The sequence below is a fragment of the Osmerus eperlanus genome, chromosome 6, assembly GCF_963692335.1.
Source record: "Osmerus eperlanus chromosome 6, fOsmEpe2.1, whole genome shotgun sequence".
Taxonomy (NCBI): Eukaryota; Metazoa; Chordata; class Actinopteri; order Osmeriformes; family Osmeridae; genus Osmerus; species Osmerus eperlanus.
The window spans coordinates 20,459,654-20,476,596 of record NC_085023.1 but is presented as its reverse complement, the minus strand read 5'-3'; the positions used below and the strand labels follow the sequence as shown (position 1 = coordinate 20,476,596).

At 49.9% G+C, this 16,943-nt stretch overlaps 1 protein-coding gene across 1 annotated transcript in view; it reads right to left on the bottom strand.

Moving 5' to 3' along the window:
- Nucleotides 1–75: 75 nt before the first annotated feature.
- LOC134022641 (stromal membrane-associated protein 1-like) overlaps nucleotides 76–16,943 on the bottom strand; it is a 29,803-nt gene continuing 12,935 nt past the window's right edge. Inside the window, 6 exon segments of the mRNA XM_062464335.1 lie at nucleotides 76–1,502; nucleotides 2,779–3,080; nucleotides 3,617–3,866; nucleotides 8,241–8,362; nucleotides 10,534–10,609; nucleotides 16,682–16,759. Of these exon segments, the coding sequence (XP_062320319.1) occupies nucleotides 1,365–1,502; nucleotides 2,779–3,080; nucleotides 3,617–3,866; nucleotides 8,241–8,362; nucleotides 10,534–10,609; nucleotides 16,682–16,759 (966 nt within the window). The 3' untranslated portion in view covers nucleotides 76–1,364.

Genomic DNA, 16,943 nt, shown 5'->3' with positions numbered 1-16,943 from the left:
GGAGCAGTGTTAGGCTGCACATCCATGTGTCTTTGATTGCTTTCTCCTGATTCTAAACTCGATATTCAATTTAAAATCTCTGTATTCCCTACTCTCCCTATAAAATGAGATGTAAGAGGATCAGACATCATGAGGTCATCCTCAAAACCAGGAAGTAAAACCTGAACCCATCGATCCAGGAAGTCTTTCTTCAGGTCCATCCACTGAGAGCTCCGAACGGCTCACAGCGTCGACAGACTTCTTGTGGCATCCTGACAATGACCTCACCGTCCAATCCCCTTATCTTCTCCAGGGCCCGCCCTTTCTAGGCTAGAAGCTGATTGGTCGTCCAGGTTTATTTGTCTCAGACTAACTGTGCTTCTTTGAACTGCACACAACCAACACCACTGTAAGATGGCGGATGACAGCAAGGAGGGGGCAGAGGTCAGAGGTCACCCACAGAGGGGGAGAGGGGTCAGGGGTCACCCAGAGAGTTTGGCCAACATGAAGGCGCCACATGGCCTCCCATCTATTGGTCAGTTGAAGATCTGCGTTCATGTCCTAACTCTAAACCTATTGGACCAACGGAGAGGCCTTATGAGGGTCCGGGAAAACCAGCCCAGGCGCTGTGTCTTAGCTGCCGTGTGTGCTGGAGAACACACGCGACAGGCCAGACATGCTGGATAGAAACAGACCCGGGGAGGAATATCTTTCTGACCTCTTTAACTCTCCCAGCCCAGAGCTGTAGAGGGCTAGGAGTAGGGCCCTGGGATGATGCGACGGGACAGATATATAACAGGACAGATTACACCTCTGAATAGAACCAGCTATGGCCAAACTCTCTGTTCTTATGGCTCGCTGAGTGGGGGAACATCTATACAGTACTGATCTTCTACGACTACCCTCAAGAGAGGGGGAGGGGGTGGGGGTGGGGGAGGGGGAGGATCATTGCTTCACACAGGTCAGGCCTGGAGGACTGGGGGGGGGGCTCTGAGTGGGAGCACCAACAAAATACCCACATCTGCCATTTAACTACCCAACTATGGATTTTGTAAACGATATATCGTACAACGCCTCGTATTAATAGTCCAGCAGCTTTCTCTCCCCGATATGTCTTTTTTTAATTTTTTACAGCAACAACAACAGTTAAAAGGAATCAAAAGAGTAAGAGTGTAACCCAAACCAACATCAGAGAGACACAAGAGCTGCCAGCAAACCCCACCCCCTTCTCCTCCACCAATCACTGAAGAGATAACAGATGGGTGGGGCTTCAGAGGGATGACAGAAGGGAGGGGCGGGGCTAGTGGAGTAGTCTACGATTTGCCTCCTGCGCGTTGTACTGCGGAGGGCAGGTCTTCTTCCCCACTCCTCCCCCCTCCCCCCCCTCACTTCCACAGCTGGGTGCTGAGGGTCTGGCCTGACGGGGGGCCGGCCCACCCCCCCACGGGCGCTCCTGATTGGCTGAAGCCTCCTGGCCCTGCCCCCACGCCACTCATGGTCATTCCTGCCATCTGCGGGGTCATCTGGGAGAGGGTGGCGAGAGACACCAGGGGAAAGAGGGAGGGAGAGGGGGACGAGAGACACCAGGGGAAAGAGGGAGGGAGAGGGGGACGAGAGACACCAGGGGAAAGAGGGAGGGAGAGGGGGACGAGAGACACCAGGGGAAAGAGGGAGGGAGAGGGGGACGAGAGACACCAGGGGAAAGAGGGAGGGAGAGGGGGACGAGAGACACCAGGGGAAAGAGGGAGGGGAGAGGGGGACGAGAGACACCAGGGGAAAGAGGGAGGGGAGAGGGGGACGAGAGACACCAGGGGAAAGAGGGAGGGGAGAGGGGGAGTTTTTTAAACGACTGAAATCACACTGCTTAAAAAACACTGACATGGAAATGGTTTCTAAGCGAGGGGGAAGACTCCTTCCCCCTCGCTTAATGCTCCCTCCCTCCAGGCGATCACCCTCCTCCTCCCCTCCCCTCCCTTCCCCTCCCCTCCTCTAATGCTCCAGCCTCCCTAGACCCCAAGCCCCCCCCCCATCTTCACTCCACTTCATTCATTATACATATACCTTAGTGCCTCAGCAGTATCTGAGGTGTGTGTGTGTGAGTGTGTGTGTTTTCAAGAACTAATAACTCCTATTCTGAGCATCCTTTAGCAACCACCCCTCCCCCACACACACACACAACATTATTATATCCCTGCTGCACTCATTCAACCTGTTACACACCACACACACTGTCACACAAAACTGCACCACTGCATTAAACTGAGGCAGAGGGTGTGTGTACATGCCTGTGTGTGTGTGTGAGAGTGAGAGTGTGTGTGTGTGTGTGTGAGAGTGTGTGTGTATGTGTGAGAGTGTGTGTGTGTGTGTGTGTGTGTGTATGTGTGAGATTGTGTGTGTGTGTGTATGTGTGAGAGTGTGTGTGTGTGAGAGTGTGTGCGTGTGTGTATGTGTGAGAGTGTGTATGTGTGTGTATGTGTGAGAGTGTGTGTGTGTGTGTATGTGTGAGAGTGTGTGTGTGGTATGATTTACGATCTGTTATTAACCTCCTGCCGCCATCAGGATGATGACAACGCAGAGCTCACACCCGACATGACCAGAACACACACACAGAGAGTGTGTGCGTGTGTATGCTTGTGTGTGTCTCTCTGTGTGTGTGTCTCTGTTTGTGCATGCCTGTGTGTGTGTGTGTGTGTGTGTGTGTGTGTGTGTGTGTGTGATGTTGGAAGAGTAGTAAGTACATCCAGTACAGGAGCTGCTGACAGGTCACCCTGCTGTGTATCTGAAGGGGAGAACACACACCTGATTCACACCCCACTGCTGTTGCTGTTGCATGGAGAACTGGGCTGGCCCCGCCCCCTGCTGCATGGCTCCACCCTGGTGTCCCATCATGCCTTGCTGCACGCCCATGTAGCCGTTGGGCATCGCCATGCCGACCATCATTCCCGAGTTCTGCCCCATCATGGCTCCTCCTCCTCCCGGCCCCATGACTCCTCCCATGATGGTGGCGGGGGGCATGACTCCGCCCACACCGGGGTAGGATTGGTAGGGGGGCGTGGCCTGGGCGTTGAACTGCATGTGAGGCTGGCCCATGTTCACAGCAGCTGGAGAGGAAGGGAGAGACGTCAAGCTGAACCTGGAGCTCTGCTCACAGGAAACAGAATTACCGTTCTCTGCATGTGCCCGCCAGCACGCAAACACACACACTTCAGACTGAACAGTTGGTAAATAACAATCACACACAAACAAGCACTCACACACACACACACACACTCACAAGCACAAATGACAAAGAAGGAAAAAAGTAGATGAATAAAAATACTAAAGGTCAACATATGCAAAATCATAGCAGGACCCTCTCATGCCTGATCTTATTGGAGCAGAGCTGGAAGGCTCCAAGAGAGGTGTGTGTGAGTGTGGATAGTGTGTGTGTGAGAGAGACTTTGTGTGCTTGTGGATAGTGTAAGTCTGTATGTGAGAGAGAATTTGTGTGTGTGAGAGTGTCTTTGTGCTTTCTGAAGAAAGCAGGCTGGATGAATATATTCCAGTTTCTATGCAGTGGGTGTGTGTGTGCCTGCATACTGGTGAATGTATGAATGTATATTATACATTTCTGCAGTATAAGTACTGTGTGTGTTACCTTGACCAGTCTGGTGTGTGTTGACAGTGCTGCTGCTGTAGAGGGAGAGGATGGAGTCCTTGGACAGGGGCTTCTTGGCCCCACCCTCCTCAGTCTTACTGGAGGAGGTGGGGGGCGTGGGGGCTGGGCTCTGGCCGAAGAGGTCCACCTCTCCCTGTGGGGCCGGGGGACCCACGGGGCCCCCTGATGAGGCTCCTGAGGCTGGGGCTGAGGCTGGGGCTGAGGCTGGGGCTGGGCTGATGGAGCCAGTCTGGAGAACAGGATACACAGAGACAGATGACTGAGTGTTAGTGTGTGTGTGTGTTAGTTAGTGTGTGTTAGTGTGTGTGTGCGTACGGGAATATACAGGTACTATCGATACGTATGAAGGTTTGTGTAAAGATTATCCTTAATTGTCAGTGTGAATGTGTGTGTGTTTGCTACGTGTATATACAGTGTGTGAGTCCGGGAATTCACATTCACAATGAGTCTTAACTAGGCATAATCTGGCTGTGTAGTATAGACACTGGACCTTTTGGGGTTTGTACGAAACATCCAACACGTTCGATTTTCATAAAAGATTGCAGTTTGTCAGCATACTGGAAAGAGTTCAATAACACAGAGGTCTGAAGGAAGAGAAGGAGAGAAGGGGAGGGAGGGTGTGAGAGAGAGAGAGAGGGTGTGAGGGAGGGAACGGGAGGGAGGGAGAGAGAGGGGGAGGGAGGGTGTGAGGGAGAGAGAGAGGGTGTGAGGGAGGGAACGGGAGGGAGGGAGGGAGGGAGAGAGAGAGAGGGGGAGGGAGGGGGGGAGTGAGAGAGAGAGGGTGTGAGGGAGGGAGGGGGAAGATAGAGAGAGAGAGGGAGAGAGGGAGCAAGCGACAGAGGGAGGGAGAAAGAGAGAGGGAGGGAGTGCAGGAGAGGATGGAGGTGTTGTCACCCTAAGTGAGACAGGTGATATTAATTAGCCTGTTGTGGAGACAGAGAAAGATGAATAGAAGCAGCCATGAGCAGGACAGGGCAGAGTAAACACACACACACACTCATTCATACAAAACCCCATTTCAGGCACAAAATCGTCCACACACCCATTATGCCTAAAGGATGGAGCTGACAAAAAGCAACACCTGCTAAATGTGTGTGGAGGTGGGGGTTGGTTATTTTAGAGGAGGGGAGATGATGGAGGGGAGAAGGAAGAGCAGAGGAACTGAGGAACTGCATCCCAACACACACACACACACACACACACACACTACAAACACACCACACACACACCACAAACTAATTGGGGCTCTTCGACTAGGTATTTGCAGCAGACCTGTTTTCAGTGGCCAGGCTGACACAGTCTTTAAACATGGATCAGGGTTCTATTAATAGACAGACATTAGCTGAGGCCCAATGAGGAAGAGGCTTCTAGTGTTACCTCTCTGGACCATTAATGGACGGTGGAGAGAGAGAGGGAGGGTGTGTGTGAATCCGCAGGGGGAGATGGAGAAATGTGTGTGACACAGAGAGGGTTAGGGAGCAGACATATCTGCCTGCAAATCACCTCTCTCTCTCTCTCTCTCTCTCTCTCTCTCTCTCTCTCTCTCTCTCTCTGTCTGTCTCTCTCTCTCTCTGTGTCTCTCTCTCTCTCTCTCCCACACACACACACCCAGGGCTGGCTGGTCTCCTAGTACACGGTGTTCTGGTGTGTCCCCTGGTGCTGGTTCCCCACCAAGGTGTGAATTAAAAGTGGTGTTTCCCTCCAGTTTCCCAGCGTGCCAGACTCCATCCTCAGCTACACAGTCGACAGCCAGCTCACAGTGGGTCTCCAGCCCGCTCAATAACTCACGTTTACAAATAGATAGAAAATCGATATAAAAGGTACATAAAGCTAGCCACACTCACATTAAACACACGTGCACACACACACACACACACATGTAAACACACCAACACGTACGCACGTATACAAGTGTGTACACACACACTTGCACGCCCCCTCTAACACACCATCTGTAGAAGATAATCACACTGAGCTGTGTCTTGCACACAGCAGGATGGATATATGTGTGTGTGTGTTTGAGTGTGTGTGTCTGGGTGCGTCAGTATGTGTGTGTCTGTGTATGTATGTGGGGAGGCGAGGGGATGGAAAGAGAGGACAGATTCAAAGGCAACGACAGACACTCCCCCCTCCTCCCTTTCCCTCTCCGTGTTTCCAGAATATTCCGAGAGTAAAACCCCCTCAAGGTTGGAAAGCTGCGGATAACACAAATCCTAGCTCATTCAGAGCTCTAATCGCATTTTTATAATTGACATATTCTGAGATAGGAGAGCACACACCAATCCTGTTTAATAGCCGGGAATGCAGCTCAGTGGTGAAATATGTGTGTGTGTGTGTGAGTGGCATGTGTGTATGTGTGTTTCTCAGTCAGCTATACCGGAAGCATAAAACAAGTGCCAGGCACCATGTGTATATGTGTTCAGACTGCATTTCACTATTAATCTTGTCTTTCAGTCTATATTTGCATGTTCTAGATGTTAGTGACACATCATGTGGGTGTGAGGATGGGTGTGTGTGTGTGTATCTCGCTGAGAGAGAGCAGAACCACACACAGGACTGCAGCTTGGACCAGGATGAACCAGGGAGGCCAGCTCAGCTCTGCACCAGCAGAGCGCTACAGCGTGGCCAGGCTGAGGCTGTGAGCTTCACCTACATTCTGCTGCTAGATGGAAAGACTGTGTGTTTACAGCCAGACAGCGCGGCTAGCTAGGTGTTCCTGCTGTCTGCCGTCCAGAGACCTGCTCCGGACACACACAGATACGGCGTAGCTACAGAACTGTGCTGACGAGCAGGCAGGGTTATGAGCAGGCAGGGTTATGTGCTTGCTGGTCCTCGTCCGGGTAAAAGGCCTGGGAGTCAGGTGGCTGAGCGGTTAGGGAATTGGGTTAGTAATCCGAAGGTTGCTGGTTCGGTTGCTGGTTCGATTCCTGGCTGGGAAAAAATGACGTTGTGTCCCTGGGCAAGGCACTTCACCCTACTTGCCTCGGGGAGAATGTCCCTGTACTTATTGTAAGTCGCTCTGGATAAGAGCGTCTGCTAAATGACTAAATGTAAATGTAAAAGGTCCTGTTGCTCGTGTTGTGTGGGCTGTGTGCGCGCGTGCGAGTGTGCGTGCGACTGTGTTCTTGTGTGTGTGTACGTTCATGCTAGGTGTGTGTGTATGTCTCTCTCTCTGTGTGTGTGTGTGTGGTCGGGGCAACAGTAATTGCTCTTCATGCTAGGACCTCCAGACCTCCAGACCTCCAGTGCTCCATCTGACCTGGTCCAGCTGCAGGGCTGCAGGGCTGCAGGGCTGCAGGGCTGCAGGGCTGCAGGGCTGCAGGGCTGCAGGGCTGCAGGGCTGCAGGGCTGCAGGGCTGCAGGGCTGCTCTGGGCTTTGAGCTGAGGCACCAGGAACAGGAGGGTGGGTGGTGTGTGTGTGTGTTCGAGAGTGCGTGAGTGTGTGTGTGGTCATGTGTGAGTGTGGACGTGTGTGTGTGTGAGAGGTAAAGGGCAGGGTCGAGGCTGGAGGGGATTGCTGTGGTATTTCGGCAGCCTCTCCTCTCTGTGTAATTGAACAGTTATTGTGAGTGCCTCTTCCTCTGTGTCACCTGCCACCAATCAGACAGGAAAAAAACGACAAGCGAAAACAGAATGAGCCTGCTCTGTCAGTATCCACCCCTGCTCGATCCATCTCTCTCTCCTTTCATTTTTTTCAAGCTCTGTCTGTCTCTCTCACGCGTGCGATTCTCTCATGACAGGGTGTCAGCCATGGTTTCAGAGGAGAGAACATTTTCTCAGGAACATTCATTGTAGACCTACCGTTACACTGTCCTCCAGACACAACAACACTCTCTCTCACATTATCATTATTTCTCTCTCTCTGTCTCTCTCTGTCTCTCTCTCTCATTATCATTATTTATCTCTCTCTGTCTCTGGCTCTCTCTCACATTATCATTATTTCTCTCTCTCTCTCTCTCTCTCTCACATTATCATTATTTCTCTCTCATTATCTCACACATGTTATCTCTCTCTCTCTCTGCCCCTCGCTGTCACACTTTCTTCTCTCAGTAGTAGTAGCAGTAGTACGGATGAACACCAGCTCGACATCGTGTGTGGCCACGCTTGTGTGTTTGTGTGCGTATGCTAACATGTGTGTATGGGACCGTGTATCGAGGGACTGTGTTTGTACATGCTTGTGTGGGATTACCGGGGTGTGTATAAGACACAACTCTCTATCGAGTTCTTCTGCTGCTGCTGTCTGTGTTGAGTGATAAGGCGATGACACAGGAGAAGTGTGTGTGTGTGTCTGCTTTTGAGCGTGAATGCTCTGTGGTGTGTGGGAAAAGGGCATTGGAGACATGGAGGTTGTGGGAGCCATGCAGGACAGCAGCATCTGTTCTCTGTCGCTCCAGTAGATAACCACAGAAGAAGACACAGCCCAGGGACAAGCTCGCTAAAGTCTAGCAGAGACATTCTCGGTGCTAAAAACCACTTGGTAGTTCCGGCTCAAATTTAATTTCCAAACAGTTTTCTCCTCCGGTTTAATAACGGATAAAGGGCGATTTAACTCGCATTTGCATAGAGATAGATATTTTATTGTGCGATACCACGGGGCACACACCTGGGGATGATTAGAGGAGGGTAGAGGGTTGGACACCATTGGTCCAAAAATGTCCAGGTCGTCGCTGATTGGTCCACTGCTGGAGCCACTCCCACTGGCTGCAGCTCCACCTACAGGTGCATCTGAGAGAGAGAGACAGAGAGAGAGAGAGAGAGAGAGAGAGAGAGAGTGAGAGAGAGCAGGGGTGGGAAGTGATAGAAAGGGAGAGAGAGAGTCAGAGAGGGAGATAGAGACAGAGAGAAAGAGATGTATAAAGTAAGAGAGGGAGAGATAAAAATAAATTGATAGAGTGACAGAGAAAGCGAAATAAATTAATTGAGAGAGAGCCAGAGGGAGACAGAAATTGATAGAGAGGGAGAGAGGCAGAGAGAGCGATAGACAGAGACAGAGAATTAAGCATTGACCGCTGGGCAGTATTGATTAGGTGTGAAATCTCATCTACTGTCCATGGCTGCTAGGTGTAACAAAGCTGTGTGTGTGTGTAAGTGTGTGTGTAAGCGCGTGTGAGGAAAATGTGCACCAAGGTTATTTATAGTCAAACAGCCATTCTCCCTCCTGCTTTAGTAGGCGTGGGCAACATTTCCAAGCGTTTGTTGTTTGTTATTTTTGGGTTTGAGCAATTAGAAATGTTGTGTGACAAAATAAATTTCCCCACATGTGGTGCAGAGGGGTGCTATGTCCATACAGCACTGATTAATTCAGGAGGAATGGAGAGAGAGAGCGAGAGAGAGATAGATTGTGTGTGAGATTGTACATTCACATACGTATTTCACCATCCCGTGGGTGTATAGTGAACTAAAGACAGCTATGGAGGGGGATGGGGAATGGTGCACAAACAGGCACAGTCAGACAGACAGGCAGGCAGAGAGGCAGACAGGCAGACAGACAGACAGACAGGCAGGCAGGCAGGCAGGCAGGCAGGCAGTGGTATTTCTCTGTATCACTGTGATAGCACATTCATAATTTAGCCCCGTAAGTGTGAACACAACATGGAAAATCGTTTCCAAAGTTCGACAAGGTAGATGAGATAGAGATGGATGAGCAGGATGAGGGATGGATGGATGAACAGAATGAGGGATGAAGAGATAGACAGGGAAAGAGAAGGGGAATGAGGCTGTAATAGAAAAATACTTTAAGCTGTCTATAATATTCTTTGGCCTCGAACAGTTATTGTTTAGGTTTTAACTTCTGTTGAGCTAGAATAACCTTTTGGCCTAAGACAGTATTGCTTAAGTTTCGGCTTGCTAACCAACGTTGACCAAATGTGACCCTGGTTGTTTTGCCCACACAGCAGGGATTCTTCAACACAACTTCCTCTTTCTTGTCTTGAGCTCTGTCTCTAGTGTTGAACATCTGTATTAAGTCCTGCAACCTGTTTCCTTTTTGCTTCATTGCACATTGTGGAGTTCCTCTTTTGATAGACATGAACTATTGAACTGATTATGTAACTGTCTGGAACTACTGTTTAAAAGAGTGTTCAGATAATGTCATGTCAGAGAGCCCTTCTACTCCAGACATCATTTATGATATTGTTTTAGAACTGCTTCTCCTTGCTGCAAGAATAAACAGATAAAAGACGTATTCTTCTGACCTCAGACTTTATTCACTAAAATTCCACCACAAGGCCTAATGGAGAAAGGTACAATGAGAAAGGTATGAAGACAGAGCGATAGAGAGAGAGTGAGTATGATAGAGAAACAGTGGGAGAGAGAGGAAGAAGATAGAGAGACAAAAAGAGACAGATAGAGAGAGAAGAAGATAGAGAGACAGAGAAAGAGAGATATTCCTGGCACCAGTCTGGAGGGAGTGAAAAGCGATCACACAGCCAGCTGGGTCATCTGTCCTTCTATTATGGTATGGCCGCACTGGGATTCGTGGCCTTTGGGTCACCGTGGAAACACTCATCAGTGACAGGAATGGTTCAATCTGAGAATCCCTTCAGAATGTAGGCACCCCCCTCCATCTGTCCAGTTTAACACACACAAACACACACACACGCATCCCCTCTCACACCTGACATTCCCAAATCCCCTTTCAATTCAGCATGGGAGAGAGTGAGAACGAGAGACCAGACCAGTACAGACACCAGATCTGTATGTATCCCATTATAGAGACCATAAAGAGACACCCCCACCCAGTTCTGTCATCCCCCAGCCATTCCTGAGGCCCAATCCCTCTGGTCACCACCACTGACCATCTGATAGGTCATCTGTGAGTCGTGTCTTACCCAGGCCCAATCCCTCTGGTCACCACAGCTGGCAGCCTGATAGGTCATCTGTTAGTCGTGTCTTACCCAGGCCCAGCAGGTCGATGGCCGGCTCCCCGCTCCTCTTGGGACTGCCTCTGGAGTCCAGCAGCTCCTCTCTCTTCTGGAAGCAGAGGACAGGGAGTCACACACCACCCAGCGCTTCACGGGATAAGCTCATTTCCCCGGGGATCGATAAAGTTCATTCGATTCAATTAAACTGCAATCCGCCGCCTTGCCGAGCGTGACAGAAGTCTGGCGACAAACTTTCGAAACAGCGACTCCGGGCTACATGGAAGCGTGAGCACAGTGGTGCAGGTGGTGGTCTGACACTATGCTCAGCAGTAACATACTGTACCTCTCCACCTCTCCACTGCAGGTCGCTGGGACAGTTTAGAGAGGGGCTAGCTGGCACGAGAGCGACCCGTAGGAACACGACTTGTCGGGGCAGGTTTGAACTAACAAACACCTAATTACAGGACAGTATTGGAGTCCGTTAGTAACCTGTAAATACCTAGTCACCGATTAAGGTATGATGATTGGCTGTCCAATCGTAGCCCGTCGTGGTGATTTATGATAGGTTGACAGGGAAGGTAGTTTTTCATTGATTGGCTGCTAGGATGCTAGCTCGAGCCTGTCATTGGCTGTCGGGGCCTGTCATTGGTTTCGTGACGGCTCCTGTGTGATTGCTGCGTTCTGTGTCGGGGGAGCAGAGTGGAAGAGAGTAGCGGTCTCTCTCGTCTTTACGGAGGAGGAGAGGGAGAGAGGGAGAGAAAAACAAACAGCTCGCTGTCAACCAGGGACTTCTCTGCTGAGGTGGACAGCTGCCTTATTAACACTATGAAAGAGAATAATAAAGCTGCCACTGGCTCAGACTGTGACACGTCACACACACACACACCCCCACACACACCCACACACACACACTCACACACACACACACACACACACACAAGCAGAGGGAGGAGAAGAGAGGAAGAACAGGAGTAGGAAGAGAGAGAACATGAAGGTGAGAGAGAGAGAGCAGAGTTCTTTTTTCCTTTTGTTTAACAAAAGACAAAGTTGAAAGTCTATTTGATGGCTTCTGTAAAAGGCCGGCTTGATGTCTGGAAGAGACAGTCTGGCCAAGCAGCTTCTATGAGCATGAGCTGCTAGCTGGGAGTACATCCACAGCCCCGACATGGTGTGTAAAGGATAATGTGTGTGTGTGTGAGAGAGGGAGAGAGAGAGAGGGACGGTGGGGAGAGATAGAGAAAAGGATAGAGGGAGAGTATTGTCTGTCAGTGGGTTTTAAGGTTTGTCAGGCTGCAGCAGTGTTGCACTATTCACCACAGTAAAACTGGGAAACCACACACACACACAAAACAGACACACAGACAGACACAGTTTTCTCTAAGAAGTTTTGTCAGAGTGCAGATCCAAAGCTGTCACATAGTAATGTTTCTTCCACAGAGCTAAATTCATCTGACAGTCGAGAAACGTCATTTAGCTGCGCACAGAAACACACACGCACACACACACACACACACACACACCACAGGCCATACACAACCACACGGAAGCACACACATGGTTGAGCAGACCTGTGCTCTAGCAAACACACACCAGTGCTTGCGCACACGCACGCAGACACACACGTGTGTGTGTGTGTGCACTCACTCAGTCACACGCCCACACAATGTCAGAGGTGGTTTTCACACCTCCTGGAGTGTGACTCCAGATCGAAAGGTCAGGGGCTGTTTGGGTGCCAAGGCGTGACAGCACAGCTCAGGGAGGAAGAGGGGAAAAAGAAACTGATCAAATCAAAAAAGTCCAGCCCAAACACACACACACACACACATACACAGCAGACGCACACAGTTATTAAGAAACAATGTGTATCTGTGTGTGTGCGTCTTTGTGTGTGTGTGTGTGTGTGTGTGTGTGTGTGTGTGTGTGTGTGTTCTAACACATCAGTGAAGGCTCCTGGGAGCTAACTGAAGTCTACACATTTCCACATCAACAACATCCCACAACTGAGATCAATGCATCTAGTGCTTACAGAACAAATGCTTTGGGGAGCTACTACGTGTGTGTGTGTGTGTGTGTGCGTGCGTGCGTGTGTGTGTGTGCGTGCGTGTGTGTGCGTGTGTGTGTGTGTGTGTGTGCGTGCGTGTGTGTGCGTGTGTGTGTAGTTTGGTTTGTTGGCGAGGTTTGCTACGACTGATCTTTCTCTGACACTCTCCCTCTCTTTTTTCTCATTGGCTATTACGCCATAAAAGCTGTCCGTGATTGGCCTGTCAGTCATTGTTTAGCGATAGTGAACACAGTTCTGTTTTGTTCTTGTTACAGAACACCAGCACTTTGAATCACTTTGCATAAAGTAATTGGATTTATGGCTTTCTCTCCTCAAACCCAACTAAACTGCAAAGAGGGGAGCTCAGTGATAACCTGAATACACCCCTGATTAAAGGACTGCATGTGTACGTACGCCTGCTGAATTTGTGTTGTTTGCAGTGTGCAGCGTGAACATGTTATGTCCATGTTTGTGTGCGTGGGAGGATGTGTATATTTGTGTTTATGTGTTTTTGGTGATGCTATCTTCCTTGTCAACTTGGCAGCCTCCACAAAGGGCGGATAATAATAATAATAATTTTTATAGCGTCTATCTTTATAGAGAATACTATAAGGAGGAACATTTTTAGCATATCTGCCTGCTAGATAGTGATAAACGTTTAATTACTTTCCACACACAGGCAAGGCTTTAAAATGCTTCTTAGCTGACTATGGCAGAACACACTGTGAATCAGGATGAGTACGGCCATTAGTGTGATGGTGCTATGTGGATACTAGCATTAGCATTCAGAAACTGAAAAGGGTCTTGATGTTAATTGACCTGTGCCAGAGGAAGCCAGTTAATAGTCAAGTGAGAGTCTTGACACAGCTTCTCTCCAGCAGCGGACGCAGATTTTTGGGGCCTGGATATTCCACCGCTGTTTTCTTTCACTGGTAATCGTCGACGCTCGCGTGTGAATCCTGTTGTTTGTTGGTGTTTTGTTGTTGTTTCAATTCTATCCAGGGGGAGTCAGGTGGCTGAGCGGTGAGGGAGTCGGGCTAGTAATCTGAAGGTTGCCAGTTCGATTCCCAGCCGTGTCAAATGACGTTGTGTCCTTGGGCAAGGCAATTCACCCTACTTGCCTCGGGGGGAATGTCCCTGTACTTACTGTAAGTCGCTGTGGATAAGAGCGTCTGCTAAATGACTAAATGTAAATGTCTTTCAAAGCACAAGGAGCGTTTGGGGATTGGGTAAGAAAGTGTTTTTTACGTCTGAAACACATGGATCCATGAACACAACTGTTGTGCACACACACGTGTGGATTTTCATGGAAGTCTTGACAAGCTGTAAGCTCTGTCCTTCACATTCTGCACCATGGGGGAGGTGTGTGTGTGAGTGTGTGTGTGTGTGTGTGTGTGTGTGTGTGTGTGTGTGTGTGTGTGTGTGTGTGTGTGTGTGTGTGTGTGTGTGTGTGGTGTGTGTGTGTATGTGTGTGTGTGTGTAAATCTAGCCCATTGATTAGCCTCCCCATGGCTACACTATCGACCCACGGATACTAGACCCTCCAGTGAGTGAGTGTAAGACACTAGGAGTGGGAAATGGAGGAAGAAACTGTTTGTGTGTGTGTGTGTTTGTGAGTGTATATGTTTGTTTGTGTGATGAGTGAGTGTGTGAGAGGCATGCTGGCTGTCTGGCTGCCCTTCACATCATCCTCCCAACTAACTAGTTCAGTGTGTGTGTGTCCTATCTATTCCAACTCTCAAAGTCAATACCAGATGTGCAGTGCACCTTCCACCCATGTCACCCCCATCAGTCCCCTCCACACGCACATTGACAGACAGACACACACACACACACACACACTGACACACATTTTGTCTCTCAAACACTGCCACTTTCCATGCAGGGAGTCGCACTTGTTCCCTTTGATAATTTATTCATGGGCAGAAAAAAAGGAAAAACATATGCTTCTATTAAAATGGGAGAAGCACCTTGGTGTCTGGAGGAATACAAGGAAGGCAGGCAGGCAGGCAGGCAGGGAGGCACAGGAGAAAAGCAAAGGAAAATGAAGAAGGAAAGATTGATGGAGGTAGAATTTGAACAAAGAAAGAAAGGAAGGGAGGGTGGATGGATGGGAGGGAGGGAACTATTTGTGAGTTAGAAGACAAGTCTTCATTCGGGTTGATCCCTATGATTTAGCATCTAACATTTCCAACAGCAACATTCCTCTCACATTTAAATCCCTGCAGCTGAAATAAAGTCTTTGATACCCAAGCCCAGGCCAGTATGAAGTGTCTCCAGCCAGTATGATGCAGGTACAGCAGCTGCTACAGCCGCCAACCCAACCACCTCCAGACATGGAGAGAAGCTTAGAACAGCTTAGACAGGGATTTCACCTGGCCCACATCTCACTGTCTCACACTATCAACTAAACCTTCCACCTCCCGTCATACCAGGCCTCGCTGGGTGTCTGAGTCGCGTGGTCCTCTGAGCAGGGGAAGCAGCTAGGCTCCTCCCCTCATACCTCCATCCTCTCCTCCCTTCATACCCCCATCCTCTCCTCCCTTCATACCTCCATCCTCTCCTCCCTTCATACCTCCATCCTCTCCTCCCTTCATACCTCCGTCCTCTCCTCCCTTCATACCTCCGTCCTCTCCTCCCTTCATACCTCCATCCTCTCCTCCCTTCATACCTCCGTCCTCTCCTCCCTTCATACCTCCGTCCTCTCCTCCCTTCATACCTCCGTCCTCTCCTCCCTTCATACCTGCGTCCTCTCCTCCCCTCCATCCTCTCCTCCCCTCCATCCTCTCCTCCCCTCATACCTCCATCCTCTCCTCCCCGCCATCCTCTCCTCCCCTCATACCTCCATCCTCTCCTCCCTTCCATCCTCTCCTCCCCTCATACCTCCATCCTCTCCTCCCCTCCATCCTCTCCTCCCATCCATCCTCTCCTCCCCTCCATCCTCTCCTCCCCTCCATCCTCTCCTCCCCTCATACCTCCATCCTCTCCTCCCCTCCATCCTCTCCTCCTTCAGATGGCTCTCCGTCAACATGAGCAATCCTTCTGAAAGGCGTCTTTCTCCTCCCCCCTCCTCCCCCCTCCTCCCCCCCCCCTCGCCCTCACACTCCAGAGCACTATAATCAGATTCCAAGACTGAGAGTGCCTCTGTGCAGATGTTTAGTATGTGTGTGTTTGTGTAGTCACGAACACGTGCCTATTTTTCTCTCCCTGTGTGGTGTACTGTAAGAGGTGTGTGTGCGTGTGAAGAGGGTTGTGAAACACTTGAGTGGTCTTTGATAATTACTGCTGTGGGGTGGGAGGTGCGTGAGTGATGGAGTGTGTGTGAGGGGGGGGGGGGGGGGGGGGGGGGGGGTGTAGAACATGCTTCCTCTCTATTCAATCTGAGATTAAGCAGCTTTCAGTGCATTAGCAAACACGCTCATGCACGCGTAAACACAGGACAGAGATCAGTCCACATAGCAAACACCCAAGGACATGCATGTCAACACATACAGTACATGTACAGGAAATGTACACAGATTCACAAGTTCACTGAAATTCTAACAGAAACGGTCACTGATATCAAATGGAAGTCTCACACACGAACACACACACACAAACCCCCCCCCGGCCCCCCCCCCACCCCCACCCCCCCGCCCACACACACACTCAGTACCATCCTGATCTTTGACTGCAGGTCACCAGACAGGCCAAGCTCTCCTGCTTTCTGATTCTTTCATGTTTCTCTCAGTTTAACGTTCTGATCACGTCAGCTCAGGTCTCACACACACACACACACACTCCAGGTCACCAACACAACGCATAAAGATTGTTTGTGTGTGTTAAAACAAGCAGGCCCAGTGGTGAGGTTCCCAGTCACACACACACACAAACACACACTGCATTATTCACCACCAACCACATCCACAGATTTAGAATGACAGAGACAGTGCCAAACACACACACACACACATTACTCACCGTGACCCTGAGCCATTGTGACAGAGCCCATATATTCACACACATACTCATACATAATCACACACACACACACGCACATCCATTCACTGAATGAATAATAAACAAATTCCCAGATACAGTATGATATACCTGCTTAAGGAAACACAATAAAGCAGCTCCCCCTTCTCGGTCCTGTCTTACCTTGTCAGAAGAGTTCGGCCTCTCCTTCTCTCTCTCCTTCTCTCTCTTCTTCTCTCTCTCCTTCTTCTCTCGTTCCTTCTAAGAAACCAACAAAAACAAAAAGAGGTTTGACACGTCACACAACACACACTCAACACAACACACACTCAACACCACACACACCACACACACACACCACCACACACACACTCAACACAACACACACACCACACCCACTCAACACCACACACACTCAACACCACACACACTCAACACAACACAC